We start from the raw sequence: 26,460 nt of genomic DNA, 5'->3' as shown, positions 1-26,460 counted from the left end.
GGTTGAAAGAATGAATGAACACATCTCCGAGATTCAAGCCCAGCTCTCCAGGACACACACATCCACACTGTGTGTCTCCCTGGCATTCCCATTCCACCTGTTCCCCGAAGCCGAGAGCTCTGGGGTGGCAGGCACCCCAACTGGCTCGAAACCCAGCTGGCTCATTAGCCTGTGATCCTCAACATCTGCCACATCTGATTCTTGCCAGACGCTCCATAAATATCTATCGAGGGAACCTTTTTTCATCTGACCCGGCGGAAGATGTCTGTATCTACTTTCATTAGAGAGCACATCAAAATCCATCTACACCGGGAGAAGCAAATGCTGAGAGGTGCTGACACCTGGCTTTGTCTTGGTTAATGCTGTTGTGGCCGTCCCTCCCCGAGCCTAGTGGTTAAACTGTGACATCGTGAATGCTACCATTTATTGTAATTACTCACCGATTTCTCGCGATAGCCCTGAAGGGGAGGAGCTCTCCTTATTCCTAGCTTACAAATGAGGCTTGGAGAGGTTAAGGACTTCACCAAGCTCAGGTGGTGGTGGAGAGGGTGGTAGGACTGGGGTTCTGGAAAGCTCTTTCCCTCTCTGTCTCTCTCTCCCTTCTCTGCCCCAACCCCACCCCCAGTCTCTTGGCAGAAAAAAACACACTTTTCAAGGAAGAAGCTAAGTTCAAAGGTTTGCCGCCTGTGGCGGTCACGTTTCTCTTTCTGCAGACTGCAGACACAGAATGAGAAACAGGACAGAATGCTTCCGAAATAGGAGCACTGGCAGACAGAACTTCCTATAGCTCCAGCTGGATTGTATTTAAGAGGAAGGTTCTCCACTCACTCAGGTTCCCAAACCAGTCTTTTAGCTACAGTCTTTCCCAGCCAAGTCAAGAATCTGGTGAATTCCCCTGAAGACTTTTTTGGAGTCAGGGAGAACACTGTTAGGGAAAATCAAACTCCAATTGCCTGGCGACACCTGGCCCAGCATTTATGATGACACTGGCCCCGTTGAAACCTGTTTCAGGAACGGACTTGGCAGTGTTCCAGAACTCTGTTACCTTATGTGAAGATTCGAATTTCTCTCCACTGTGGGCACCTCGGTCTCCACCTAAGCTTTCTTCCTTTCTCTCCTTTCAGAAGCTGAGGTGTCCTGCTTCTGCCTTGCACTCACTTCTCCATCCATCCTATCCCTTCCCGTCCTCTCCTCTGGGGCTGTCTTGCCTCAATCATTCCTACAACCTTTCCTCATCGATTTAATAAAGATTTATCGAATGAAAGGGCTGAAGGTGGGAAGGGGGAAATTTGAATATGTTTTACCCCCGCCTGATAGAAAACAAATCGAGAGACCACGGGTAGTGTGGAGGAATTCCCTTGTGTGCTGGGATGCTCAGGTAGATGTGCCTCACTGCCCACTAACTGCCAGGGTGCTGAAGGGAGTGCTCATATCTCATGGCTCAAGTGGTTCACTGCCGTAGTGGACAGGCCGCAACCCACCTGGCTCTTCTGGAAATTCCAGGAATCTCCCTCCCAATCTGTCGGCCCATTGCTGTGGGTGGGGCTAAGCAATCAACCAATCACACTCCCTGGACATAGATTGGTTCAGTGGTGGGGCAAGTGATGCAATCAGAGCCAAGGAGACCCAAGAAGACTTGGTTGGACACCAGGATCTGGAGTGACCTGGTGGGACTTCAGAATGCAGCCAGCATGAAGGAGTGGAGCCCAGACATGGAGAGAGGGAAGCTGTTTATTTATTTTTCAAATTGTGGTAAATAACCTGCAACATAAAATTTATCATCTTAGCCATTTTAAAGTATACAGTTCAGTGGTGTTAAGTGTAGTCACATTTCTGTGAGATGGATCTCCAGAACTTTTTCATCTTGCAAAATGTAAACTCTATTAACCATTAGACAACAACTCCCCATTCCCTCCGCCACCCAGCCCGTGGTGACCAACATTCTGTCGCTATGAATTGGACTACTCTAAGTACCAAGTACCTCAAATAAGTGAAATCACATGGTACCTGTCTTTTTGTGACTGGCGTATTTCACTTAGCATAATGCCCTCAAGGTTCATCCATGTTGTAACATGTCAGAATTTCCTTCTTTTATTTTATTATTTTTGTGTGTGTGTGGTAGGCGGGCCTCTCACTGCTGTGGCCTCTCTCGTTGTGGAGCACAGGCTCCGGACGCGCAGGCTCAGCGGCCATGGCTCACGGGCCCGGCCACTCCGCGGCATGCGGGATCCTCCCGGACTGGGGCATGAACCCGTGTCCCCTGCATCGGCAGGCGGACTCTCAACCACTGCGCCACCAGGGAAACCCTTCCTTCATTTTTAAGGCTAAATAATATTTCACCATACAGTTTAGAGTGTATTTTTTTAATCCATTAAGCGTCATGGTCACTTGGGTGGTTTCTACCTCATGGCTATTATAACTATGCTGCTGTCTGTGAACATGGTGGGGAAAATAAGGAAGCTGGTTTTGAGCACTGGCTGGGGTGCTACCCTGAAGTGCTCCATCCCTGAGGCTGGCTAGAGCTGGTTTCTGTTGCTTGCAGCACACAGAGCCCGAACGATAGGGCCCCTAGTGGGAAGGAGCCAAAGATGTATCAACGCAGCAGAGACTCCAAGCTCTTCGGGTTTAAAAATTTAAACATAAAGGGTTTTTTTTTTTTCTCTGAAGCATGTTGGTTGAGGGTAGCTTTAGTTGGATGGTTAAAGTTGGTTTTCTCTAGTTTCCCAGCTTGCTTTATCAAAGGGAAGGTCAAGGTTTTCTCAGAAATTCCTGCTGGCAACTACAACGATACAGGCAGGGAGAAAAGGAAACATAAGAAGAAGACTCACATTAAAAGCTAGCTCTGGGCTGTACAGGAAGCATGGGGTCAAGGTCAGTTATCAACAAGTTTTTTTTTATTATTTATTTATTTTAGATTTAATTCTATTTATTTTTGTCTGTGTTGGGTTTTCGTTGCTACGTGCAGGCTTTCTTTAGTTGCGGCGAGCGGGGGGCTACTCTTGTTGTGGTGCGCAGGCTTCTCCTTGTGGTGGCTTCTCTTGTTTCGGAGTGTGGGCTCTAGGCGCATGGGCTGCAGTAGCTGGGGCACATGGGCTCAGCAGTTGTGGCACGTGGGCTCCAGAGCACAGGCTCAGTAGTTGTGGCGCATGGGCTTAGTTCCTCCACGACACATGGGATCTTCCCAGACCAGGGCTCGAACCTGTGTCCCCTGCACTGGCAGGTGGATTCTTATCCACTGTGTCACCAGGGAAGTCTTCAAGTCTGTTTTTAGAAACTTTAGTTTAAAAATACACGCTAATGCCTTTTCTCTTTCTTTGTGTCTGTTCTCTGACCATATGGTATGTTGCCATGGTTGGGTTTTTTGTTTTGTTTTTGAGGTAGCATATGTGATACTCCTGATTTCTTTTCCATACTACCTTTAAAATAGCAGGCTGGGGCTTCCTGGTGGTGCAGTGGTTGAGAGTCTGCCTGCCGATGTAGGGAATATGGGTTCGTGCCCCGGTCCGGGAAGATCCCACATGCCACAGAGCAGCTAGGCCCGTGAGACATGGCCGCTGAACCTGCGCGTCTGGAGCCTGTGCTCCGCAACGGGAGAGGCCACAACAGTGAGAGGCCCGTGTACCGAAAAAAAAAAAAAAAAGCAGGTTGTCAACCACCTGGATTAACCATGACCACATCCACGGCTGAATTTATATTAGCTTTAATAAACACAGGTCAATGATTTACTCAAGAAATCACTATCCATTTTTTTTCAAATTATCTATTTGTACTTTGTGTTATTTACCCAATATCTGCTTCTAACCCTGAAAAGAGTGTAAGTTGAATGGGACACCCTAAAAAAAATTCGAAGTAGTTTGCACATCGAGTGCCTACAGTACACATGAATTCTGCCAGGAAGCCCTGGAGCCTGCAGAGAAGGTGGAAACTTAGACCTTGCCCTTGGAGAGCTTGTTATGTGCTCTGCCATTTGTAAGTAATTGTGGACAATACAACGACTATGAGCCACTGTGTAGAGAAGCCACAGATGTGCCACAGACTGTGCTGGGCACTTAATGCATGTGGTCTCATCTGATCTCCAGAATAATCTTGCAGGAGGCATTTTACCCCTCATTGTGTGGATTAAGAAACTGAAGCTCAGAGAGGTTAAATGACTTGCCCAACGTCTCACGGCCAGGAAGTGGTGACACAATTTGACTCCAATACCTGTGCTCTTAGGACTTCTAGGTTACTCCAAGTCATGATTTATTACCTGCTTTCCATACTCACAAACGGATCTTAGACGATTGGTTAGTGAATGATAGGATATTTTCCAAGTTAAAAAAAGGAAACGAACATTAGATGGTGTGAAAAAACACAAGACATCGCATGGGCTACTTAGAAATGGGATTTTCTAGGAACACTGACAACTGTCTTATGGAAGTGTTATTCTTTCTGGTACATGCCACGCCCTGGAAGCAGCTCAGAGGACCCCAGCCTCCATCCGGGAAGACCTGTGGTATGTTCACTGCTGTACCAGAGGAGTGCTGGGGCCAGCTGGTACTCGCCCACGAGAACTGATTGTTAAATGTCCAGGAATTTTGCCAACTGGTTGATAAACACAGCCATTAATAAGAATTAACTTACATAAATTTACAATTAAATTATATCAGAAACAATTGGTATACAAACTTAAAAGTCACCCCTTCCTAATTATTTTACTCTATTTTATTATTACCTATGCTCTTGAGGTTATTTCACTCTACTATATGTTTCTGTTGGAAATGTTACATAGTAATGTGTTACCACACCTCTCTTTCCTTCTCTGTATTCAGGGATGTGTCATTGGGAGCTGGAAATTGACCGTGGAGGGCGTATTACACCATAGAAATCAGGAAATGTTATAAATGAGGGCTTGGTTTTTAAAAAGTTTTATAAATAGGTTTAATAATGGTGGTTCATGTAGAGCTTGATTTTGTTTGTTTGTTTGTTTTGTTGATTGCCTAGACTTAAGACGGTAATGGAGAAAATGTTAACAATGCAGATTATACAAAAGCATGTTGTGTCTTAGCCGTTATGTTATGAATAGAGCAAAAAATTGGGGAAACGTTCTTCCAGTATTTAAAAATTATTATCTGATGCAGCAACAAAGTCACTCATGTCACTGATGAACATGTGAAGTTCTAACGTCTTTCTTTTTTCACTTGTATTATTCATAAATCCAAAATATCCAAAAATACCCACGAGTGCTCAGGTTGGGAACTCTCTCATTCATCAACTGCAATGAGAAATTGGCTATGGATACAAGAGTTCACCTAAAGTCAATGAAAGCATTCTGTGAGACTCAGCTGGCTATATAGAATTTACAAGAAAGAGTACTGTATATTTTGTTACATGGATAGACTGTGCTACACATTCTTTATATCAGTAAACCTTATGCTATGCATCCATGTACTTTACTTTTTCCAGAGAGCTGGTCATTAAATATTTACCAGCCAATCGCTGGCTGTGCTGGCACCCAGCAGAGTGCCTGCTGCTCATGGTAGGTGTTCGCTGACTGAGCTGAACAGTTGGCAAATGGAGTGTAAATAAAAAGCACTTTGATTCTGGGGCTGGGATGGGGAAAACACATGATAAGCCTGGTGCATCTTGTAACAGCAAAGAGTAAGCAAGTGCCCAAAACGAAAAGGTGGGGAGGTGCTCAAGGACACAGCAAGCAATCTGAAAGAGCTCCCAGTGGCCAAGGCTGGAAGAATTTGAGCGAAGAAATATTTAATGAGTATTGGATTATAATTCAAAGTGTAAAATCAGTATACATGGATCCATACTGACATAGATACATTAGTGAGTAAATACATAAAGGAGGGAGAAGAGACCGGCTTCCTTACAGAAGAATTTAACATACATAGATGTGGAGCTTAATTCCCATGGTCTGGAAGGGCCTGGGGGGTAGGGGTGATGGTGGCGAGCAGGGATACTGACCGCAGCATGGAGGAGCCATGGACCTGGAAAGACAGAATGGAGACTAGAAAACATGGCCAGTAGATCTCAGAAGCCAGGAGAGGGTGCTAGTTGGTGCCAGGACAAATGGCCTTTATCTCAACAGCTACCGGGGTGCCACCGTAACTCAGAGACGGGTAATAATTCTATGTCCCCAAGAAAAGGGTAAATCATGTACGGGGCTTCAGTGTGAGAAATCAGGGTTATACATTTAGAACACAGAACCGCCAAGTTATACATTATTTTTAGGTTTTGGAACTTAAAAGAATTAAGTCCCTTTGAGCTGTTCAGAAAAGCCATTCGTTTGGGGTTTTCCCAGCTGTGTTAAAGGAGATCTGGCCCATCTAATTTTCCCATTTTCTTGTAAATCTTCAATCTTACAGTTTTTCCTTTCCTTTCAAGTTCTAATCAGCTTCCTGGTCAGTCCATAAAATGGGAAATAGAATCTAATGAGAAAACAGCCGGATTTTTGCAAATAGCTTTTGCTACCCCTAGACTTGGCCTGCTTCAATTGGGTCTTGCCAGATAGAGAGACGGAATGAATGAATGAATGAATGATCATCAACTAAGTTCAGAGAAGGAGCAACGTGGTTCTGATTTGGTAACAAAGGGTGTGGCCTGCCAGAGGAAGCAGGACGCGGCCCGATTCCTGGCCGGGTCCGGGTTCTGTCTCAGCAGGATGCTAAGGGTTCAGCCCGCGCTCCCGTCTCCACCTCCCCCGATGTCATCTGCATCGCCTGTAGACATCTGGTGACAACACAGCCTCAGGGGTCCTTGTGTGTGAGTTTCTGCTGCAGAGGCCGAGCCTGAGGCTGTCTGCTGCCCCCTGCCTTCCACTTCACTGGTCTCGGGAAATCGCCTTTGATATAAAACACCCAGCCTCAGGAGTTCTCATCACATAAGTAAGTCCCCACGGGACCTGTAAGAGCACAGGGTAGAGGAAATCCTACAAGGTCAGGTAGGAGATGACAAAGCTTGACCAGAAAGAGGCTTTGTTCTGAAGGGCACCATAGTCTCTGGTCATTCACTCAGTTGCCGGCTCCTCAACCCCCGGTACAGTAAAGCCACATCCTCCTCAAGAACGGACCCTATTCAGAGGTCCCAGGAACATGGAAATGCCACCCTTCTTGGGGATGGACAACTAAGGCCCCGACTCTGAGCTTCTCATCACACCAGTTCACCACAGGAGAGAAATGAGCAACTCTGCTTCCTTGGAGACTGGCCTGGGACTTTTCCAATGGAAAAGTGGATTATTCATCATTTTCCTCCCCCCACATCCCTAGTGGCAAATCCTGTTAGGAAGGCTCCACTTAGGCAATAGGAATGCTTCTTAATGTCATGGACATCTTCTTTGTTTTTGCCTCCCCCGCATCCATTTCTTCCATCTTTTGGATGGGCACCTTAATTTTTTTTCAGGGAAGACACCCTTTCCCTGACAATCCTGAGTCCATAGAACTCTGACCCTTCCACACCAGGGGTGAGACCATAACCCAGGCCTGGCCAATCAGAGCATTCCTTGCCCCTGGCCTCAGTGATTGGTTCAGGGGAAGCCACGTGATCCAAGCCACTGTCAATGAAGATGCTGGCCCTTTCCCTGGAACTGCTACTTTGTAGGGTGCTGGGGCTGCTGGTGGCCTCTTTCCTACAGGTGAGAAGAGTCTGTCTGAGATTGGGAAGCTAACAGGGAAGAAAGAGTCAGATTCCTGACCATGATTTGGGCGCCTGGATCCAGCTGGGCCTAAGCTGCAGCTTTTGGCCTTTTCAGTTCCATGAGCTTTATTTTTTTATTTTTATTTTTTTGCCTAGGATACTTTTAGTTGGTTTTCTGACACTTGCAAACAATCAAATTTCCTGGACAGTATGCTTACTGAGACTTTAGCATAAGCATCACTATATACTCAGAGTGAAAGTTGTTTTAAAGGTTATGACATGCTCAAATAAAACCCACCAGACTGTCATCATGCACCAAATTTACCTTTCAACTTATAAAAGTAAAGCAGCATCTCCAGAGAAGAATGATTTAAGACCAAGGAACCAATCATAAGACAAGTAGTAAAACGCTGCTTAGAGAAACTTTGATAGATAAATAGTTCTCTAGCTACAGCAGGCTTCAGACTACAAACCCCAAATTTCTGCTTCAAAAGTGACTCAGGGAAGACATTCCATAGTTTCATTTATTTCGTTTTTTGGCCTCGCCGTGCACTTGTGGGATCTTAGTTACCTGACCGGGAATTGAACCCACGCCCTCAGCAGTGAGAGCACTGAGTCCTAACCACTGGACCACCAGGGAATTCCCAACAGTCCACAGTTTTAAAAGAAAACGTTCCAGTTGAAGAAACAGGTAAAATTTATAATATGCATCTGTTGTATATATAATATGTTAATGTCTAGTACATTTATCAGATCCATGTCAATGTAATTATATTATTACTATATTTGCAAATGCATATATATGTGTATGTATAGTTAGAACCACATATTTCCAGCTCTTTTTAAAAGAGGTATTGAAAAGACTGTTCAAAATTTAGTTTTCCAGCTTGTCTGTTTTTTTCTTATTCCTCAGTAAACTTAAGCAATTAACCAGCACATTTCCTGGCACACAGTAAGGCTCAATCTGAGTGACTTCTTTCTCCCCAGCTCCCCCCTCTATTTTAAGTTCTTCTTTTAGAAACCAAGTCAAATGACAGAGGCAGGACTGCATAGTGTTACAAGCAGAGGCTGGCAAACGTTTTCTGTAGCGCCAGACAGTAAGCATTTCCAGCCCTGTGGGCCATAGGATCTGCCCAGCTTACTCTGCCCTTGTAGCCGACAACACAGGCAATACTGAAATGACTGGGACGGCTGTGTTCCCAGGAAACTTTACAGAAACAGGCGATGGCCCGCACTTGGCCCTGGGCCATAACGTGCCGACCTCGGGTTAAGACCTTGGGATCCGGCGTCACACAGACTCTGGTCCGGCTCCCGGCTCTGCTCCGTCTCTGGGACCCTGACGAGTGTGTCATTTCTGTGCCTTGTCTGTAAGACACAGGGATACCAACAGCCATTTCTTAGTCTGTGAGAAGTGGGTGAGATAGTGCACGTGAAATGCTGGGAACACTTCCTGGTCCATAATAAATGAGCATAAAACATTAGCCACCAGGTGTGATCACCATCGTCAAAAAAGGAGAAGAAAGGGCACAACTGAATTTGTCCAGGAACGGCAGCAATATCCCTGGTAAAGAGTTAGTGGGTGGACTTCCCTGGGGGCGCAGTGGTTAAGAATCCGCCTGCCAATGCAGGGGACAGGGATTCGAGCCCTGGTCCAGGAAGATCCCACATGCCGCGGAGCAACTAAGCCCATGGGCCACAACTACTGAGCCTGTGCTCTAGAGCCCGTGAGCCACAACTACTGAGCCCGCGTGCCACAACTACTGAATCCCACGCACCTAGAGCCCATGCTCTGCAACAAGAGAAGCCACCGCAAAGAGAAACTCGCGCACTGCAAAGAAGGGTAGCCCCCGCTCGCCGCAACTAGAGAAAGACCGCGCGCATCAACGAAGACCCAACGCAGCCAAAAATAAATAAATAAAATAAATAAAATAATTAAAGAAAAAAAGTTAGTGGAGCCAGGGACTTCCCTGGCCGTCCAGTGGTTAAGACTCCACGCTTCCAATGCAGGGGGTGCAGGTTTGATCCCCAGTTGAGGAACTAAGATCCTGCATTGGTGTAGCCAAAAAAAAAGTTAGTGGAGCCAAACAAGCAAGGAAGCCAGATAACTGAAAATGCAGTTTCTCCTATTATCAGTGGCTTTCGTTTTTACCCACATAATGAATCGTCAGCGTGTGAAATTGCAGGTTGGACTGGGAATTGCAAGACCTTCCTTAACCGCTGGGCAGTGAAGGACCTGCCTGGGCTCTCACGGCCCCACGATGCTTCGTGCTATTAGGAAAAGGCTCCAAGGGACTCAGGAGAGCCGGCTTTTAATCCTGCCTCTGGATCTATAGGACTGATGCCTAACCTTGGGGAAGTCACTGAAACTCTCTGAGCCTCAGTTTATGCCATGATAGGGGTGGTCCCAGGGACCTCTATAAAAACAACTGAAGGGGGAAAGGGGACCTGGGATTAATGAGTAGCTCCTTGGCAGAAATTGGAAATTGAAGCTCAGAAAGGTAAAGCCAGTTGCAGCTGGCATTTCAACTTGGGTCCATCCAACTCCAAAGCCCTTGCTTTCTCGATTGTGTTCTGCAGAGCTTCCCCATTAAAGCAGCAAGGAATATTGGCCGACAGAGGGCGCTCTTCTCGCAAGACAGGACGTCATGACATTGCAGGGACAGAAGACAGTATCCAGGAGCCACGTGGGAGAGTCTGGCTGGACTGGGAACAGGGCAGAGCAGGCTACAGGGAAGGCCAGACACAGGCAGTCATGGGGATGGGGGCTGCCGACAAGGAGCTGTCAACCCCCTCATGGAACAACTCGGCACGTCATTTGTGGCGCCTGGCTTCCTTTTTCATTCTGGCCATTTCCATCCGTTTTGCCGTATTTCAGAACAGAGAAAGACATGATTGATACATACGGGTGACGTGGGTTTCCTTACTCAGCTGCCTTGTAAGAACGGCGCCACTGTGACTAGCACAGCTTGTTTCCACACCTCCTTTCCTAGAGCTCAGAAAGCACGAGTAAAGGCAACAACCAACAAAACCTACAACACGGCAGCACACCTGACTCTGGGACTTCAATTTCCCACGCCTGGTGCCAAGACTCTATGGGATTAATCAACGGTTGCTTCAGGGCATTGCAGATGGCCCTGCAGGTTATGTCCTGCACAGTTTCAGTGGGCGCCATCCACATGGACTACGTTGTGAATGGTGACCCTGGAGTTGTGCAATATGGCAGCCCTAGGTAATACTTTGATGAGAGAGGTATAATTTACAAAGTATGGTCCTGGGGGCTTCCCTGGTGGTGCAGTGGTTGAGAGTCCACCTGCCGATGCAGGGGACACGGGTTTGGGCCCCGGTCCAGGAAGATCCCACATGCCGCGGAGCGGCTGGGCCTGTGAGCCATGGCCAATGAGCCTGCACGTCCGGAGCCTGTGCTCTGCAACGGGAGAGGCCACAACAGTGAGACGCCCGTAACCACAAAAAAAAAAAAAAAAAAAAGGATGGTCCTGGGCACAACCTGGCTGCCAATGCACTTTGTCAAACAAGAGATTTTCTTTATATTTTTCCATCTTGTATGTTATTCTATGGGTAATTTATCTGCAAATGTATTTATCTGCTAGCGGGGGCAGGTCTTGGGAGGTTTCCCTGTCCATAAGGACACTTACAAAGGAGGCATCTTGGCTGCTCCATGCTGGTTTGCTTGACTCTAAAGCTGAGGGTTATCATGTGCATATTAGGTGCCAGACGCTGGACTAAGCAATTTACGCACTTTGCCCACTTAATACCACAGTCACTCAAGGTGGTAGGAACTATTGTTACAGGAGTGGGGACCGAGGCCCTGAGAGGTAGATGATTTGTGCACGTCCAGTATAAAAGCCGGTCAAGAGCAGGGCTGGGACGGCGCTGGAGTCAGCCTGACCTCAGGGCACGTGCTCTAACCACTGTGACATCTGCAAACACATCTGGATTCCTAACCGCCCCGCACCTCACCCCCCTCCCCCAATAAAATGCTGCCACACCCTCCTCTGTTGGTTAGGGTCACCACAAAACCTGAAATAAATGCTTTCATTTGGGAACTCTTTGTCGGGAGAAGAACAGTTCTCATCATACTTAATCTGTATGATATCAGGGCAGTCCTCCGTGGAAACTCCATCCAAGGAGGAAACACAGCGCCCTCACCAGGGACCCCAAAATCAATTGGAAACAAGAATATGCCGGAAGCAAGACGGCCACGAATTTTTTAGAAAAACTGGGCTTCAAAATATTTGATGAGAGATGCTCTTCAATACCTCTCCCTTTTCCCCTCTTCCTTTCTCTTCTTTTAAATAGCCAGCAGGTTGGGGTCATCAGGAAGTGGAATTTGTAGGAAGGTGCCAGTCAGTCCACAGGCTGCCCTCACACGGACGCTGCAAAGGACCCCTCCATGAATATGAGCATCATGGATGGAAGCTTCTCAAGCTGGGGACGCCCCGGCAGAGAGCACTTTTGAGAAGATGGGGCTGTGGAGAGTCCTGCACAGTGCCCTGGGCACAGGCCAGGGGAACACTTGTGCAGCTGCCTGCAGTCAACCGAGGAATGAAGCAAGGTGCAAGTGCGTGTAGGAATAAGAATTGAAAAAATCCGTGCATATTCGAGTGATCGTGAGAGTATGCTTTCCACGGTGTGAAAACCAGTCAAGGCTACTGCTCCAGCTAGCATCAGACTGAATGGTTTTCTCCCCTACTTTTTCCGCAAGTGGGGATAGTGTTTAATTTGCACTGACTAGCTGTGTGGCCCTGGGGAAATTACTTAACCTCTCTAAGTTTCGGATTCCTTGTCTGTCAAATGGGGATCATGGGAGAACCCATCTCATAGGTTGCTATGAGCGTGAAATAAGGGAGAGCAGGTGAATTGCTTAGCACAGTGCTGTTCACGTCAGTGATTCCTCCTGCTGCTCTCCTGGTTTCTCTTCTTACAAAGCATCTTCTTCCGTCTTATCTACTCAAGGTTAGAGGTCATCATCACTTTTTCCCACAATTATATAAGAAGCACCTTGTAAAATAAAGTCCCCATTCCATAGTTGTACACACGTGTGCATAACAAACTTACTCAAAATGGCCAAAAGGTGGAAGCAACCCAAGTGGCCATGGATGGATGAACAGGTAAACAAAATGTGGTGAATCCATACAATGAAATATTCAACTGGAATGAACCATGAGGATATCATACTAAGTGAAATAAGATGGTCACAAACGGACAAACAATGTAAGATACCATTTATATGAGGAACCTAGAATAGTCCAATTCACAGACACAGAAAGCATGGTGGGAGGGGAGGAAGGAAGCAGGGGGTTTGATGTGATGGGCATAGAGTTTCAGTGTGGGAAGATGAACAAAGTTCTGAAGATGGATGGGGGTGATGGCTGCACAACAGTGTGAATAGATTTAATGCCACTGTGAACTGCACACTTAAACATGGTTAAGATGGTAAATTTTATGTGTATTTTACCATAATTTTGAAAATTAAAAGTTAAAAACAAACCCCAAAATGAAATACCTCCAAGGTTTCTCCGAGGTTTGGGGTGATAGAAATGGAGGAAAATGTTCTGAGAGCAGGTTGTGGTGATGGCTGCACAACTCCATCAATATATTCAAATTGATTGAATTGGACACTTCAAATGGGTGAAGTTTCTGTTATGTAAATTGTATTTCAGTGAAGCTGTTAAGAGCAAGCAAGCAAACAAACACATGCTGTGATCGGGAGGAAACTTTGGAGGATGAAGGAGCTGTTCACTGTCTTGATTGTGGCTATGGTTTCACAGGTGTACCCATATGTCAAAGCCCATCCACTTACAGACTTTAAACATGTGCCGTTTATGGCATGTCAATTATATCTCAAGAAAGCTGTATTTTAAAAAGGCAGAACAGTATTCCATATATAAACAAACTCCTTATAATATATTAAACTCCTTAGAATATATTAAACTATATAATTAATTAAACAATGCCTCCTTTGGATGGAAATTTAGGTTTCAAATTTTATGCCCCTATCAATAATATTTCAATAAATATCTTTGTAGGAAAAAAAAAGAAAAAAATGCAGATATTATTTGCTGCTCCCCTATTCTTCTCCCCACGGGCAAGCCACAGAGTCAGAATTTCCCAGGGAGGGGGCCTGGGAACCTGTAATTTTACTGAACATTCCTGAAAAATTCTTGGAATCAGACATGTTGGGGCACATTGAATCAAACTTCATGAACTTGGATTTTCAGGTTTGGGAGTGTGAAATCCCCTTTTCTTTGATCCCTAAAAAATTCTGTAAGTGTTCCATACAAATGATTCTAAATTTCGGTTTCCCTCCTATTGGCGGTGCATCAGAATCATCAGGGAGCTTGTGAGAATGCATATTCCCAGGCCCTACTCCCAGGGAGGATGTGTATGGTTGCCAGATTTCGCATAAATAAATGATTGAATAAATCAATATATAATAAACGATAAGGTGTCCGTTAAATCTGAATTTCAGATAAACACCAAATAATTTTTTTAGCATATGTGGTTCCTTGCAATAGTTGGGCCACACCTGTACATAAAAATTATTTGTTGCTTATCTGAAATTCAGATTTAACTGGGTGTCCTGCATTTCATCTGGGAATCCTAAGTATGAGTCCTCAGGCCTGGGGTGAAGCCCAGATCTGCACTGTGGGTCTGCTCCCCACGTGCTTCTGATGAGGGGGATCCTTAGAACCCATGTTGAGAACCCCTGATCAGGTCAACACCTTCTGGGTCAGGAGCCCCTCCTCAGGGCGGCCAGTGGATCCCAGTGCATCCCACAAGTGAGCACACTTTAATGTTGGTCCAAGGAGGAAAAGGGGGCTGAGAAGCAGCAGGAGAAAACTGCCCCAGGTTTTCAAAGCCAAACGTGGTGGATGCGGTGTCACGGGCCCTGCAGCCTGAGGGACGGTGCTCATCTTCTCTGAGTGAGTATTTAGGGCTGCCTAGGGGACCCACACCCAGGATTCTGCCTAGATTCTCTAAACTTTATTTATTTATACCCAGCCTCGTCCCAGAAAGGACTTTAAGCCTCGGAGGTCTCAGTCCATGCAGCGTTCTTGGTGCTGGGGAGTGAGGTTAACACGCCGTCTCTCTGGGACACACACGACAGGTATTAATTGTGTGCTCACCACGAATGGGCATTATTCTGGGAGTTTTACAATGATAACCATCTCATTTAGCCCTCGAGATAAGCCTGCAAGGTCATTGCTGTCGTTGGCCCCATTTTGTAGATGAGGAAACCGAGGTTCCGAGGGGTCCAATGGCTTGTGCAAGAGCGCACCGAGTAGGCCAGTGGCAGAGCTGGGGTTCTGACCCAGGACTGTGTTGCTAACCAGCCCCCATCCTGCCTCCCTACTGAACCAGATACTTCTTGTCACTGAGCTTTGCTGGGCGAATTTTGGATTACGTTCCGCTTAACCTGGGGCCATACTTTAGGTCCTGATCCCGGGAACATTTCTGATCCGGTGTGATAACAGCTGGCAGGCCTTGAGCGTCTACTCTGGCCAGAGACTTTGACTTTTTATACACAGATACTCTCTCAACGCCCTGCACCGCTGAGAAGACCCAGACCCAGGCATACAGAGAAGCCTGGCCGAGGTCGCAAAGCTAGGAAGTTGCAGAGCACTGATCTGCCTAAAAAGGAAGCATCCATCTCTGCATCTTCAAAAGCACACACTTGCTTTCCACCTCCCCTCGCCAAGCTTCACTTTTCAGGAAAATGCTCTCGCTCCGGGCTGGTCGCTAGGCAACCCTTGCATGTAATTCCACGAAATGCCCAGAAGAGGGCTCGAGGACTCGCTCTCCCCGGGCACCCACGCGATGGGGCTGAACTTCGCAGAATCGCGAAAGGAAGAATGACGCGCTCCAGACGAACTCCACCTGTGGCCGTACCCGAGCCCTAGGCTGCACGGAAGGTGACACAACACGGCACCTCTGCACCCCACCCCACCCCACCCCCGCAGGGGCCTGGACTCACCGAGGCTGGGTTTTCGATGACCAGTTCATAGGTCAGCCCTCCGGACCCAAACCTCACGATGTCTCCGGGTAGGAGCTTCACAGCCACGTTCTGAATGTGGCACTCATTGACAAACGTGCCGTTGCAGGAATTGAAGTCGTGGAGAACAAAGCTGCTTTCGGCCTCATTATATTCAATGAGTGCGTGATGGTTGTCGACGTCTGCAGACTGAAATGCAGAAGGGAGACAGTCAGAGCCAGGAATAACAGGAATAACAAGGAATAACTAGTGCCACTGACACTGGGTGCCCCAATGTGCTAACCACTTCATCTGGCTGGACAGTCACTGCAATCCTCATTTTAAGAGGAGGATGCTGAGGGTCAGAGAGGTTAAGTGACTTGCCTAAGGCCACACAGCTAGTGAGTGGAGGGTCACCAGACCCTGACAGCAGACCCAGAATAGATGCCCAGTTTTGGGGTAGGGCGTCAGGCAACACAGAGGCAAGAGGGAACTCGGGGGGAATTGGCCAGGAATTGGCCACTTGATAGTTCTCTGATCCCATGCAAGTATCCTTTTGGTTGTCCCGAGTGGCAAGACAGCAGAAATGGCCCAACACAAACCAGAAAGGTCAGTTGGCAAGTGACAACTGTCCATTTACTGCAAGTGTTAAAGTTAAGGGGAGGTTTTGTAATAATTGTTGTTTGTTCTATTCATTTTTAAAATAACATGTTTTTTGTAATAATGCAGAAAATGAGAACTAGAGAAAAACACAAAGAAGACATTAAAATCACTTAGACTCCCGTCCCCCAGAGGCAGGCACCGAGAACACGGTGGTTCACATCCTTCCAGTCTTTTCTCTATGCTTACAATCTTTTTAAAAAGTTTAAACACAATTGAGCTCACACCACAAAACATAGTTTTATAACTACCTTTTAAAAGCCTTGGTGTACAATGAAGGTTTATCCCATGTGCTTAATTATTACTGTTGCTTCTTAAAAGCTACTCAGAATTTATCTAACCAAAGATGATCTATTTTTCAATAGGGGCCCTGGTGTGACCACATTTCCCTCAAAAGAGAGAGACCCCAGACAGTGATTTGTCAGTGGGGTCAGAAACCTCCTGTGTAACCACTTTAATAAGAAGAATGAGCAAACCTCGGCACCAAGGAGGAAATATCACATCCCCCCCTGGCCCCGGCGCCCTGGACTATGGGCTGCAGGGCACGTGTGAAGTCCTCTGTCTTCTCAGGACACTGCCCATGAGCCATCCACTCCAACCTGAGACTTTGCAAATATTTTCTAAGTCACTCTTCTCAGAGTGCCTCATCCAACTTTCATAGAGAGTACTTGGACTTAGAAATCTATACTAATGTCCCACAATATAATTATAGCCAATAGCTTATATTAATAATAGCTTATAGTATATGAATAGATAATAATATAACTGCATATATTAGTAGAATATATTAATGACACATTATGTGTAATTACACAAATGCCAGGAAATTTGCTAAGTGCTTTACTGCATTATCCCGTTTCATCTTCACAATAATTCAAAGGAATACTTCCTCATTTAAAAAAAATTTAATTTTTTATTGAAGTCTAGTTGATTTACAATGTTGTGTTAGTTTCAGGTGTACAGCAAAGTGATTCAGTTATACATATATATAATATCTATTCTTTTTCAGATTCTTTTCTATCACAGGTTACTGCAAGATATTGAATATAGTTCCCTGTGCTGTACAGTAGGTCCGATAGTTACTCATTTCTTAGATGAGGAAACTGAGGCATAGAACGATTAAGTGTGCCCACAGTCAGCCACTTTGACTCGCTTGGCTTGTTCCCAGGTTTGCCTGATTCAAATGACTGTGCCTTTACCCGCTTTTCAAATTCCTACCGAATACTTTGGCACTTAAAATACTGAAACACAAGAAGAAAGCAGGAGTAGCTCTATTAATTTCAGGCAGAGCCAACTTCAGAGGAAGGAAAGTTATCAGGGATAAAGAGAGGTGATACATAGTGATAAAGGGGTCGATTCTCCAAGCAGACATAACAGTCCTTCATTGTATGTACCCAACAATAGAGCATCAAAGTATGGAAGGCAAAAACTGATAGAACTGCAAGGAGAAGCAGATGAATCCATCATGGTAGCTGGAGACCTCAACAGCCCTCTGTCAGTGACGGGCAGACCCACCAGGCAGAAAATTAGTAAGAATGAAGTTGAACTGAATAGCACTACCATCATCTGGATCTAACTGGCAACCACACAGCTTCATCCCACAGCAACAAAACACACATCCTTCTCAAGCTCCCATGGAACATTCATGAAGCAGACCACATTCCAGGCCACAAAATATACCTCAACAAATGTAAAAGAATAGAAATTATGCAAAGTACGTTTTCAGAACACAATGGAATTAGGCTAGAAACCAATACCAGAAAGACAGCTGGAAAATCCCCAAATATTTGGAGATTAAACAACACACCTCTAAATAACAGATGGGTCAAGGAGGGAGTCTCATGGGAAATAAAAATTTATCTTGAGCTAAATGAAAATGAAAATACAACCTATGAAAATTTGCAAGATGCAGTGAAAGCAGTGCTTGGAGGGAAGTTTATGGCATTGAAGGCATACATTTGAAAAGATCTAAGCTTCCACCTTATGAAACTAGAGAAAGAAGAGCAATATAAGCCTACCACAAGCACAAGACAAGAAGCAATGAATGAAATAAAAAGCAGGAAAACAATAGAGAAAAGTCAGCAAAATAAAGAGCTGTTTGGTTTTTTTTTTTTTTTTTTTTTTGGTAAAGATCAATAAAATTGACAAACCTCTAGCAGGATAACCAAGAAAAAAAGAGAGAAGATACAAATTACTCAAATCAGAAATGAAAGCGATGGCATCACTACTGATCTCATGGACACTGAAGGGATAATAAAGGAATATTATGAATAATTCTATGCCCACAGATTTTATAACTTAATGAAGTGGACCATTTCCTTGAAAGACACAATCTACTGAAACTCACACAAGGAGAAATAAATACTCTGAATAGACTCATATCTAGTAAAGAATTTGAATCAATAATGAATAACCTTCCAAAATGGAAAGCACCAGGCCTGGATGGGTTCACTGGTCAATTCTATCAAACATGAAGGAAAGAATGATATCAGTTCTAAATAATCTCTTCCAGAAAACAGAAGAAGAGAGAACACTTCCCAGCTCATTCTGTGAGGCCAAGCTTATTCTAATAGCAAAACCAGATAAAGATATTGCAAAACAGGAAAATTGCAGACCAATACCTCCCATGAACATAGATGCAAAATCCTCAACAAAATATTAGCAAATTGAATCCAGTGATGTATAAAAAGACTTCTACACCACAGTCAAGTGGGATTTATTCCAGGTATGCAAGGCTGGTTCAACATTTGGAAATCAATTAATGTAATCCATCACATCAACAGCGTAGAGAAGAGAAATCGCATTATCATAACAGTAGATGCAAAAAGAGCATTTGACAAAATTAAACACCATCCATGATAAACTAACAAACCACCAAACCACCACAACAACTCTTGGCAAATTAGGGATGGAGGGGAACTTCCTCAACCTGATAAAGTACATCTATAAAAACCCTAAAGCTAACGTCATATTTAATGGTGAGAAACTAGAAACTTTCCAATTAAGATCAGGAATAAGGTGAAGATATCCCCTTTACCACTCATTTTCAACATTATACTGTATGTCCTAGCTAATGCAACAAGGCAAGAAAAGAGAATAAAAGATAGATTGGGAAGGAAAAAGAAATCTTCTTTGGTGAGGTGTTTGTTCAGATCTTTTGCCCATTTTGCAGATGGCATGATTATCTATGCAGAAAATCCCAAAGAACCGACAGAAAGCCCTCCTGGAACTAATGAGCAATTGTACCCAGGTTGCAGAATACATGATTAATATACAAAAGTCAATTGCTTTCCTATATACCAACAATGAACAAGAGGAATATGAAATTAAAAACACAACACCATTTACATTAGCACCAAAAAAAAAAAAATGAAGTACTTAGGAATAAATCTAACAAAATACTTAGCTATATGAAGAGGTATATGAAGAAAACTACAAAATGTTGATGAAAGAAATCAAAGTAGTCTAAATAAATGAAGAGATATTTCATGTTTATTTGAAATTCCTTAATGATATATGATGTTTAACATCTTTTCATATGCTTATTTGACATCTGTAGATTTTCTTTGGTGAGGTGTCTGTTGAGCTCTTTTGCCCATTTTTAAGTTGGGTTGTTTGGTTTCTTATTGTTGATTTTTAAGACTCATTTATATTGTTTATTTATTTATTTTATTGAAATGTAGTCGATTTACAATGTTGTATTAATTTCTGCTGTACAGCAAAGTGATTCAGTTATACATATATATACATTCTTTTTAAAATATTCTTTTCCATTATGGTTTATCACAGGATATTGAATATAGTTCCCTGTGCTATACAGTAGGACCTTGTTGTTTCTCCATCCTGGATGTAACAGCTCACATCTGCTAACCTCAACCCCCCACTCCATCTCTCCCTCAACCCCCTCCCCCTTGGCAACCACAGTCTGTTCTCTATATCCATGAAGACTCATTTATTTTGGATACATGCTTACAGCATCTTTATTCATAACTGCCAAAAACTGGAAGCAACCAAGATGTCCTTTAAAAGGTAAATGGATAGACAAATTGTGGTACATCCATACAATGAAATACTAGTGATAAAAATAAAAGAGTTATCAAATAACAAAAAAGACATGGAGGAATCTTAAATGCATATTGCTTAGTGAAAGAACCTAGTCTGAAAAGGTTACATACCGTATGATTCCAACTGTATGAAATTCTGGAAAAAGTAAAACTATAAGGAGAGTAAAAGATCAGTGCTTGCCAGGGGCACAGGGGCTCTGGGGCTCAGGATGAAGAGGAGGGGCACAGGGGATTTTACGGCAGTGAAAATATTTTTTATGATACTGTAATGGTGGATACTTGTCACTATACATTTGTCAAAACGAAAGAACGTACAATGCAAAGAGTGAACCCTAATGTAAACTATGGACTTAGTTAATAATAGCATATCAATATTCGTTCATCAGTTGTAACGAATGTACCGCACTAATGCATGATGTTAATAATAGGGGAAACTGTGTGTATTGGAGGGGTGGATATATGGGAACTCTCTGTATTCTCTGCTAAAATTCCTGTAAACCTAAAACTGTTCAAAAAAATAAAGTATTAAAAAAAATGAAAACACATTAGTTCTTTGGAAAATGTCACCCACATCATCTTCATCACCATTGCCATTGATCTTTGTGTCCTTTGAACCTTTGATAACACATGAATAAGAGAAATTCTGTGTGTTACATTTTGTTTTTCTCTTGCCAGGCTTCACTGCTTTCAGTTCCTCAAAAACTGTCAAGCCATTATTAAGAAATCAAAGCAAGCAGGAAGTTTTAAATGACTCCACAAATTTGGGTGAGCCTCTACCACATGTTAGGCCAGGAGACAGCTTCCTAGTTTGGCCCTATAATATCACTTGCTCCCTTTACTTGGAAAATTGCTAAATGCTGCTACTGGACAGATGCCCTGCTGCTAATACAGACTGACTCTATAAGCCCCAGCCTACTGAGCTGTCCAACTATGAGATGAACTGTTATTTATTTATTATTATTTTTATTATTATCCTTATCATCCTCTAACATATTTTGAGGTCTTCCTGTGAACTGGGCCCTGCTGAAGCATTTTGTGTGCATTTTTATCATTTAATCTGCATGACAGCCCTAAACAGGGACTCTATTATTATCTCCATCTTAGAGATGAAGAAGCTGAGACTCAAAAGCTGAAGTGAGAGGACAGCATTACCTTGATACCAAACCCAGACAAGGACACTACAAGAAAACTACAGACCAATATCTCTTATGAACACTGATACCACAATCCTCAACAAAATAGGAGGAAACTGAATTCAACAGCACATTAAAAGGATCATACACTATGACCAAGTGGGATTTATTCTTGGAATGCAGACTTGATGGTTCAACATATGAAAATTAATCCACGTAATACATCACATTAACAGAAAGAAGGAAAAAAATGATCATCTCGATTGATGTACAAAAAGCATTTGACAAAATGCAACACTCTTTCATGATAAAAGCACTCCACAAACAGGGAATAGAGGGAAATTACCTCAACATAATAAAGGTCAAATATGAAAGGCCCACAGGTAGCATCATACTCAAAGGTGAAAGTCTGAAAGCTTTTCCTCTAATTTCAAAAATAAGATAAGGATACCTGCTTTTGCCACTTCTATTCAACAAAGTACTGGAAGTCCTAGCCAGAGCAATTAGGCAAGACAAAGAAATAAAGGCATCCAAATTCGAAAGGAAGAAGTAAAATTATCTCTGTTCACAGACAACATGATCTTACATGTACAAAATCCTAAAGAGTCCATGAAAAACCACAACCCTCTGAGAACTAATAAATAACATTCACTAGCAAAATCGTAGGACACAAAATCAACACACAAACATCAGTTGTGTTTCTATATGCTCACAATGAACAATCTGAAAAGGAAGTTAAGAAAATAATTTCATTTACAATAGCATCAAAATGAATAACATATTTTGGGATAAATTTAACCAAGGTGGCAAAAGATGTGTACACTGAAAACTACAAAGTGCTGCTGAAAGAAATTAAAGACACAAATAAATGGAAAGACACCCTGTATTCGTGGGTTGGAAGACTTAATATTGTGAAGATGTCATTACTACACAGCAGGATCTACAGATTCAAAATCCCAACAGCAGTTTTGGCAGAAATAGAAAAATCCATCCTAAAATTCATATGGAATCTCAGTGGACCCCAAATAGCCAAAATAATCTTGAGAAAGAAAAGCAAAGTTGGAGGTCTCACACTTCCTGATTTCAAAACTTACTGCATACAAAGGTACAGTAACCAAAACAGTGTGATACTGACATAAGGTCAGGCACATAGGCCAATAGAATAGAATAGAGAGCACAGAAATAAAACTTTGCATATATGGTCCAATGATTTTTGACAAGGGTGCCAAGATTATTCAGTGGGGAAAGAACAGTATTTTCAACAAATGATGCTGGGAAAGACTGCAAAAGAATTAAGCTGAACTCTTACCTTACACCATGTATAAAAATTAACTCAAAGTGGATCAAAGACTTAAACAGAGTCTAAAACTATAAAACTTTTAGAGGAAAGCACAGGAGGAAAGCTTTATGACATTGGATTTGGCAATGCATTTTTGGATATGATACCAAAAGCATAGGCAGCAAAAGTAAAAATAGATAAATTCAACTATATCAAAAATTAAAACTTCTGTGAATCAAAGGACATAATAAACAGGGTGAAAGGCCATCTAGAGAATGGGAGAAAATAGTTGCAAATCACAAATCTGAAAAAGGGTTAATATGAAGAATATATAGAGAACTATAACTCAACAACAACAACAAAAAAGAACCCCCAAATAACTTGATCAAATATGGGCATAGAACTGGAATAGACATTTCTCCAAAGAAGATATATAAATGTCCAACAAGCATATAAAAAGATGCTCAACATTACTAGTCATTAGGGAAATGCAAATCAAAACCACAGTGAGATACCACCTCATACCCATTAGGATGGCTACTATCAAAACCAAACAAACAGCAACAGAAAATAACAAGTGTTGGCAAGGATGTAGAGTAGGGGAACACTTATGCACCGCTGAGAATGTAAAATGGTGCAGCTGATATGGAAAACAGTAGAGCGGCTTCTCAAACAATTTAGAATAAAATTATCATATGATCCAGCAAGTCCACTTCCGGGTATATACCCCAAAGAATTGAAAACAGGAACTTAAAGAGTTATTTGTACACTCATGTTTATAGTAGCATTATTCACAATTGCCAAAAGGTGGAAGCCACCCAAGTGCCCACTGACTGATGATTGGATAAGCAAAATGTGGTCCATCCATACCGTGGAATATTATTCAGTGTAGGAGGAAGGAAATTCTGACACATGCTACAACATGGATGAACCGTGAGGACATTATGTGAAATAAGTGTCACAAAAAAGCAAATTTTGTATGATTCAACTATGTGAGGTACATAAAGTAGTCAAGCTCATAGAAACAAAATAGAACGGGGGTTGCCAGGAGTTGGGGAAGGGGAAACGGGGAATTGTTGTTTAATGGGTACAGTTTCAGTTTTGCAAGATGAAAAATTCTGAGGCTGGTTGCACAACAATGTGAATAACTTACAACTACTGATCTGTACACTTAAAAGTGGTTAAGATGGTAAACTTTATAGGTATTTTACCACGATTTAAAAAATGGCTAAGATGAAGGGACTCACTCAACATCAGGATGCTAGCACAGGGCAATGTCAGGGTTTGAACCCAAGTCTAATTCCAAAACTTGTACCTTTGATTTGTACCCTGTGATTTTCAGAGTAGAGAGTCATTTAATAATGAGAGAGGAGACAGGCAGGACCTAATATACAAAACAAGTGCATTTTTTAAGGCTCCTGCATTGAAAATGTCTTTAAAAAGTATATAGTGAGTCCATAAAATATTGAGACATTGAAACTTCTATTAACAATGACCATCTGCTCTGATGACCCCTGTGCTTTAAGGAAGCCTCCTCGGGAAGCTGACTTAGTTATGACGTTGCCCTGACGTTCGCTGACGTTGTCGCTGAGGTTCGACGTGTACCTGGAACCGTCCTTTGGAGCTAGGTTTCAACCTTGCATCACCTGGCACTGGGAAGCCCCATCTCAGACCATAACCTCCCACTCCCGGCCTTCCTCATCCTCTGTCTCGTCCTCTCCTTGAGTCACGTAGCCTTTGCTCCCTGTTTGCTCCCTATGGGTAATGCCCTATGCTCACACAGCCTGAGCCCTGCTCAAGCTCACCAGCTCCTTCAAGTCCATCCCGGCCCCCAAACCCTCCTGCCACCCTCACACTTCTGTCCTGAGGCCGGCCCAGTGCCCTTTGGGCCCCCCAGCCAGCAGGTCCCTGCTCTCAGGCTTTTCATTCTACTTTGACAACAGCCTCCTAGGTCTTCACCTCCTGCACCTGCCTGCATCCTCCGTCTGCTTCTCCCGACCCTCCTCCATCCCTTTACACGGCGCCCTCTGCCCAGCAGGCCCACCTGTGCGGCTACATCCATGGGCTGATGGGCTCCTTGCCTCAGGTTTCTCGTTGGGTTTGGCCAATGGGGGGGTTAGAGATCAGAGCAGGGAGGAGAGAGGTTGGGGTAATTACTCCCCTGGCTTCCTTTCTGTGGGGCCACACAGCTTCCCTCAGAGGGACTCTACCCAGCCCTCGGGGTCTCCGGGTCCCAGGAAATGCCCCTGCCCCTCACCCCTCAGCTCTGGGGGTGGGAACAGTCCTCACTCATACTAGCTCTGGGCCCTGCACTATCCTTTGTGGTTTCTCTGAGCCCTGCCCACTCCCTATGGAGTCCCTTCAGGAAACTCCCCTCCATCACTCCACACCCCTGTGAATGTGCCTTCAGCTCCCTGCCAAGACCTGGACTTCCCAGGCATGGAGAAGCTCCTAGATGGGACCTTCAAGGCTTCTCTTAGCTGCCAAGGGCCTCCGGGTGGTCCTGCCTTCATCCCACCCTGGTCTGGTCCCTCTCCTCAACCATCTCCTCTTCTGCATCCTCACATTGACAGTGTAACTTCCGTCTAACCTGTGAACGTGCTCACCACCCCCTCAGCCTGGAAACGCCGCCCCTTCCCCCTTCCTTTCCTTTATTGTCAAATGGCTTCAAGAGGTTCCTCTCCCGCTGGGTCCTCAACCCACTGTCATTGCCCTCGGGGGCCTCCTTGGGCTCTCAGCCTCCCTGTGACATGTGACACAGTTGTCAGAGAGAGGCACGTGGCCTGGTGGTTCAGGGGTTGGGGGATCAGGGCAACGTGGTGGTTATTAGACTGGGCTCGAGCCCAGCTCTCCTACTTCCTAGCAGGGTGACCTTGGGCAAGTGATACCTCAGCTTCCTCATCTGTAAGGTAACAAAAGGACAGTCTTATAAGCTACTGGTGACGTATAAATGATATAATACATACTAAAGCACTTAGAAGAGAACATAGGGCAAATGGGAAATGTTCTCTATTATGAGCAAGAGGATGGGCTCTGGAGTTAGAAAGCCTTGAGTTCAAGTCTCACCTCTGCTACTTTCCAGCTGTGCAGCCTGGGGCACGGTTCTTTGCTTCTCTTTGGTTGCTCCCTGAGCAGCAAAAATGAGCTTGATAAGCTGGGCTTAGTAGGATTGACAAAAGGTACTGCTTGATGACATGTTCAAAGGAGTGGGATAACATTTTTGAAATTAACTTGTGTGTGTGTGTGTTTGTGTGTGTGTGTGTTTTATCTATTTCTTTTAACCTTTTGGTTCTAGGCTATACCATCCCCCAGCCCCATCCCCCCACTGCCTCCGGAAAGGGATGTAGTGCAGAAATAGTAAAAAAAAAAAAATGGGGTTTTCAAAAGAATAAGGATATGAGGAAACGGCCAGGCGCTGGTGAGACGTCGGGTCTGGGATTGGAAGGAAAAAAGAAGCTTCTCTGCTTCCCCGTCGGCTGGCTCCTTCCTCCCTGTCTCCCCAGGAGAGCCCTGTGGACCGGCGAGGCCTCAGGAGAGGCTGGTCCTGAAATCAGACTGCCCGAGCCTCCCTCTGTGACCTCAGGCAGGATACTCGGCCTACCCGTGCCTCAACGCCCTCATCTGTAAAGTGGGGCAAACAACACTAACCTCCTAAGGATGAAATGAGTTAATACACTCGAAAGTGCCCAGAACAGTACCTGGCAC

At 44.2% G+C, this 26,460-nt stretch overlaps 2 protein-coding genes across 2 annotated transcripts in view; one reads left to right on the top strand and one right to left on the bottom strand.

Moving 5' to 3' along the window:
- Nucleotides 1-26,460, top strand: part of LOC132494286 (U3 small nucleolar RNA-associated protein 25 homolog) — a 720,475-nt gene that overhangs the window by 246,699 nt on the left and 447,316 nt on the right. The window lies entirely within an intron of this gene.
- LOC132494413 (forkhead-associated domain-containing protein 1-like) overlaps nt 1-26,460 on the bottom strand; it is a 104,178-nt gene that overhangs the window by 64,457 nt on the left and 13,261 nt on the right. The window contains exon 3 of the mRNA XM_060105501.1: nt 15,623-15,829. Within this exon, the coding sequence (XP_059961484.1) occupies nt 15,623-15,829 (207 nt within the window). The remainder of the gene's footprint in view (nt 1-15,622; nt 15,830-26,460) is intronic.

The sequence above is a fragment of the Mesoplodon densirostris genome, chromosome 7 (genome assembly GCF_025265405.1).
Source record: "Mesoplodon densirostris isolate mMesDen1 chromosome 7, mMesDen1 primary haplotype, whole genome shotgun sequence".
In the NCBI taxonomy this organism is placed as follows: domain Eukaryota; kingdom Metazoa; phylum Chordata; class Mammalia; order Artiodactyla; family Ziphiidae; genus Mesoplodon; species Mesoplodon densirostris.
The sequence above is the reverse complement of the archived record's forward strand: the minus strand, read 5'-3'. Positions and strand labels throughout refer to the sequence as shown.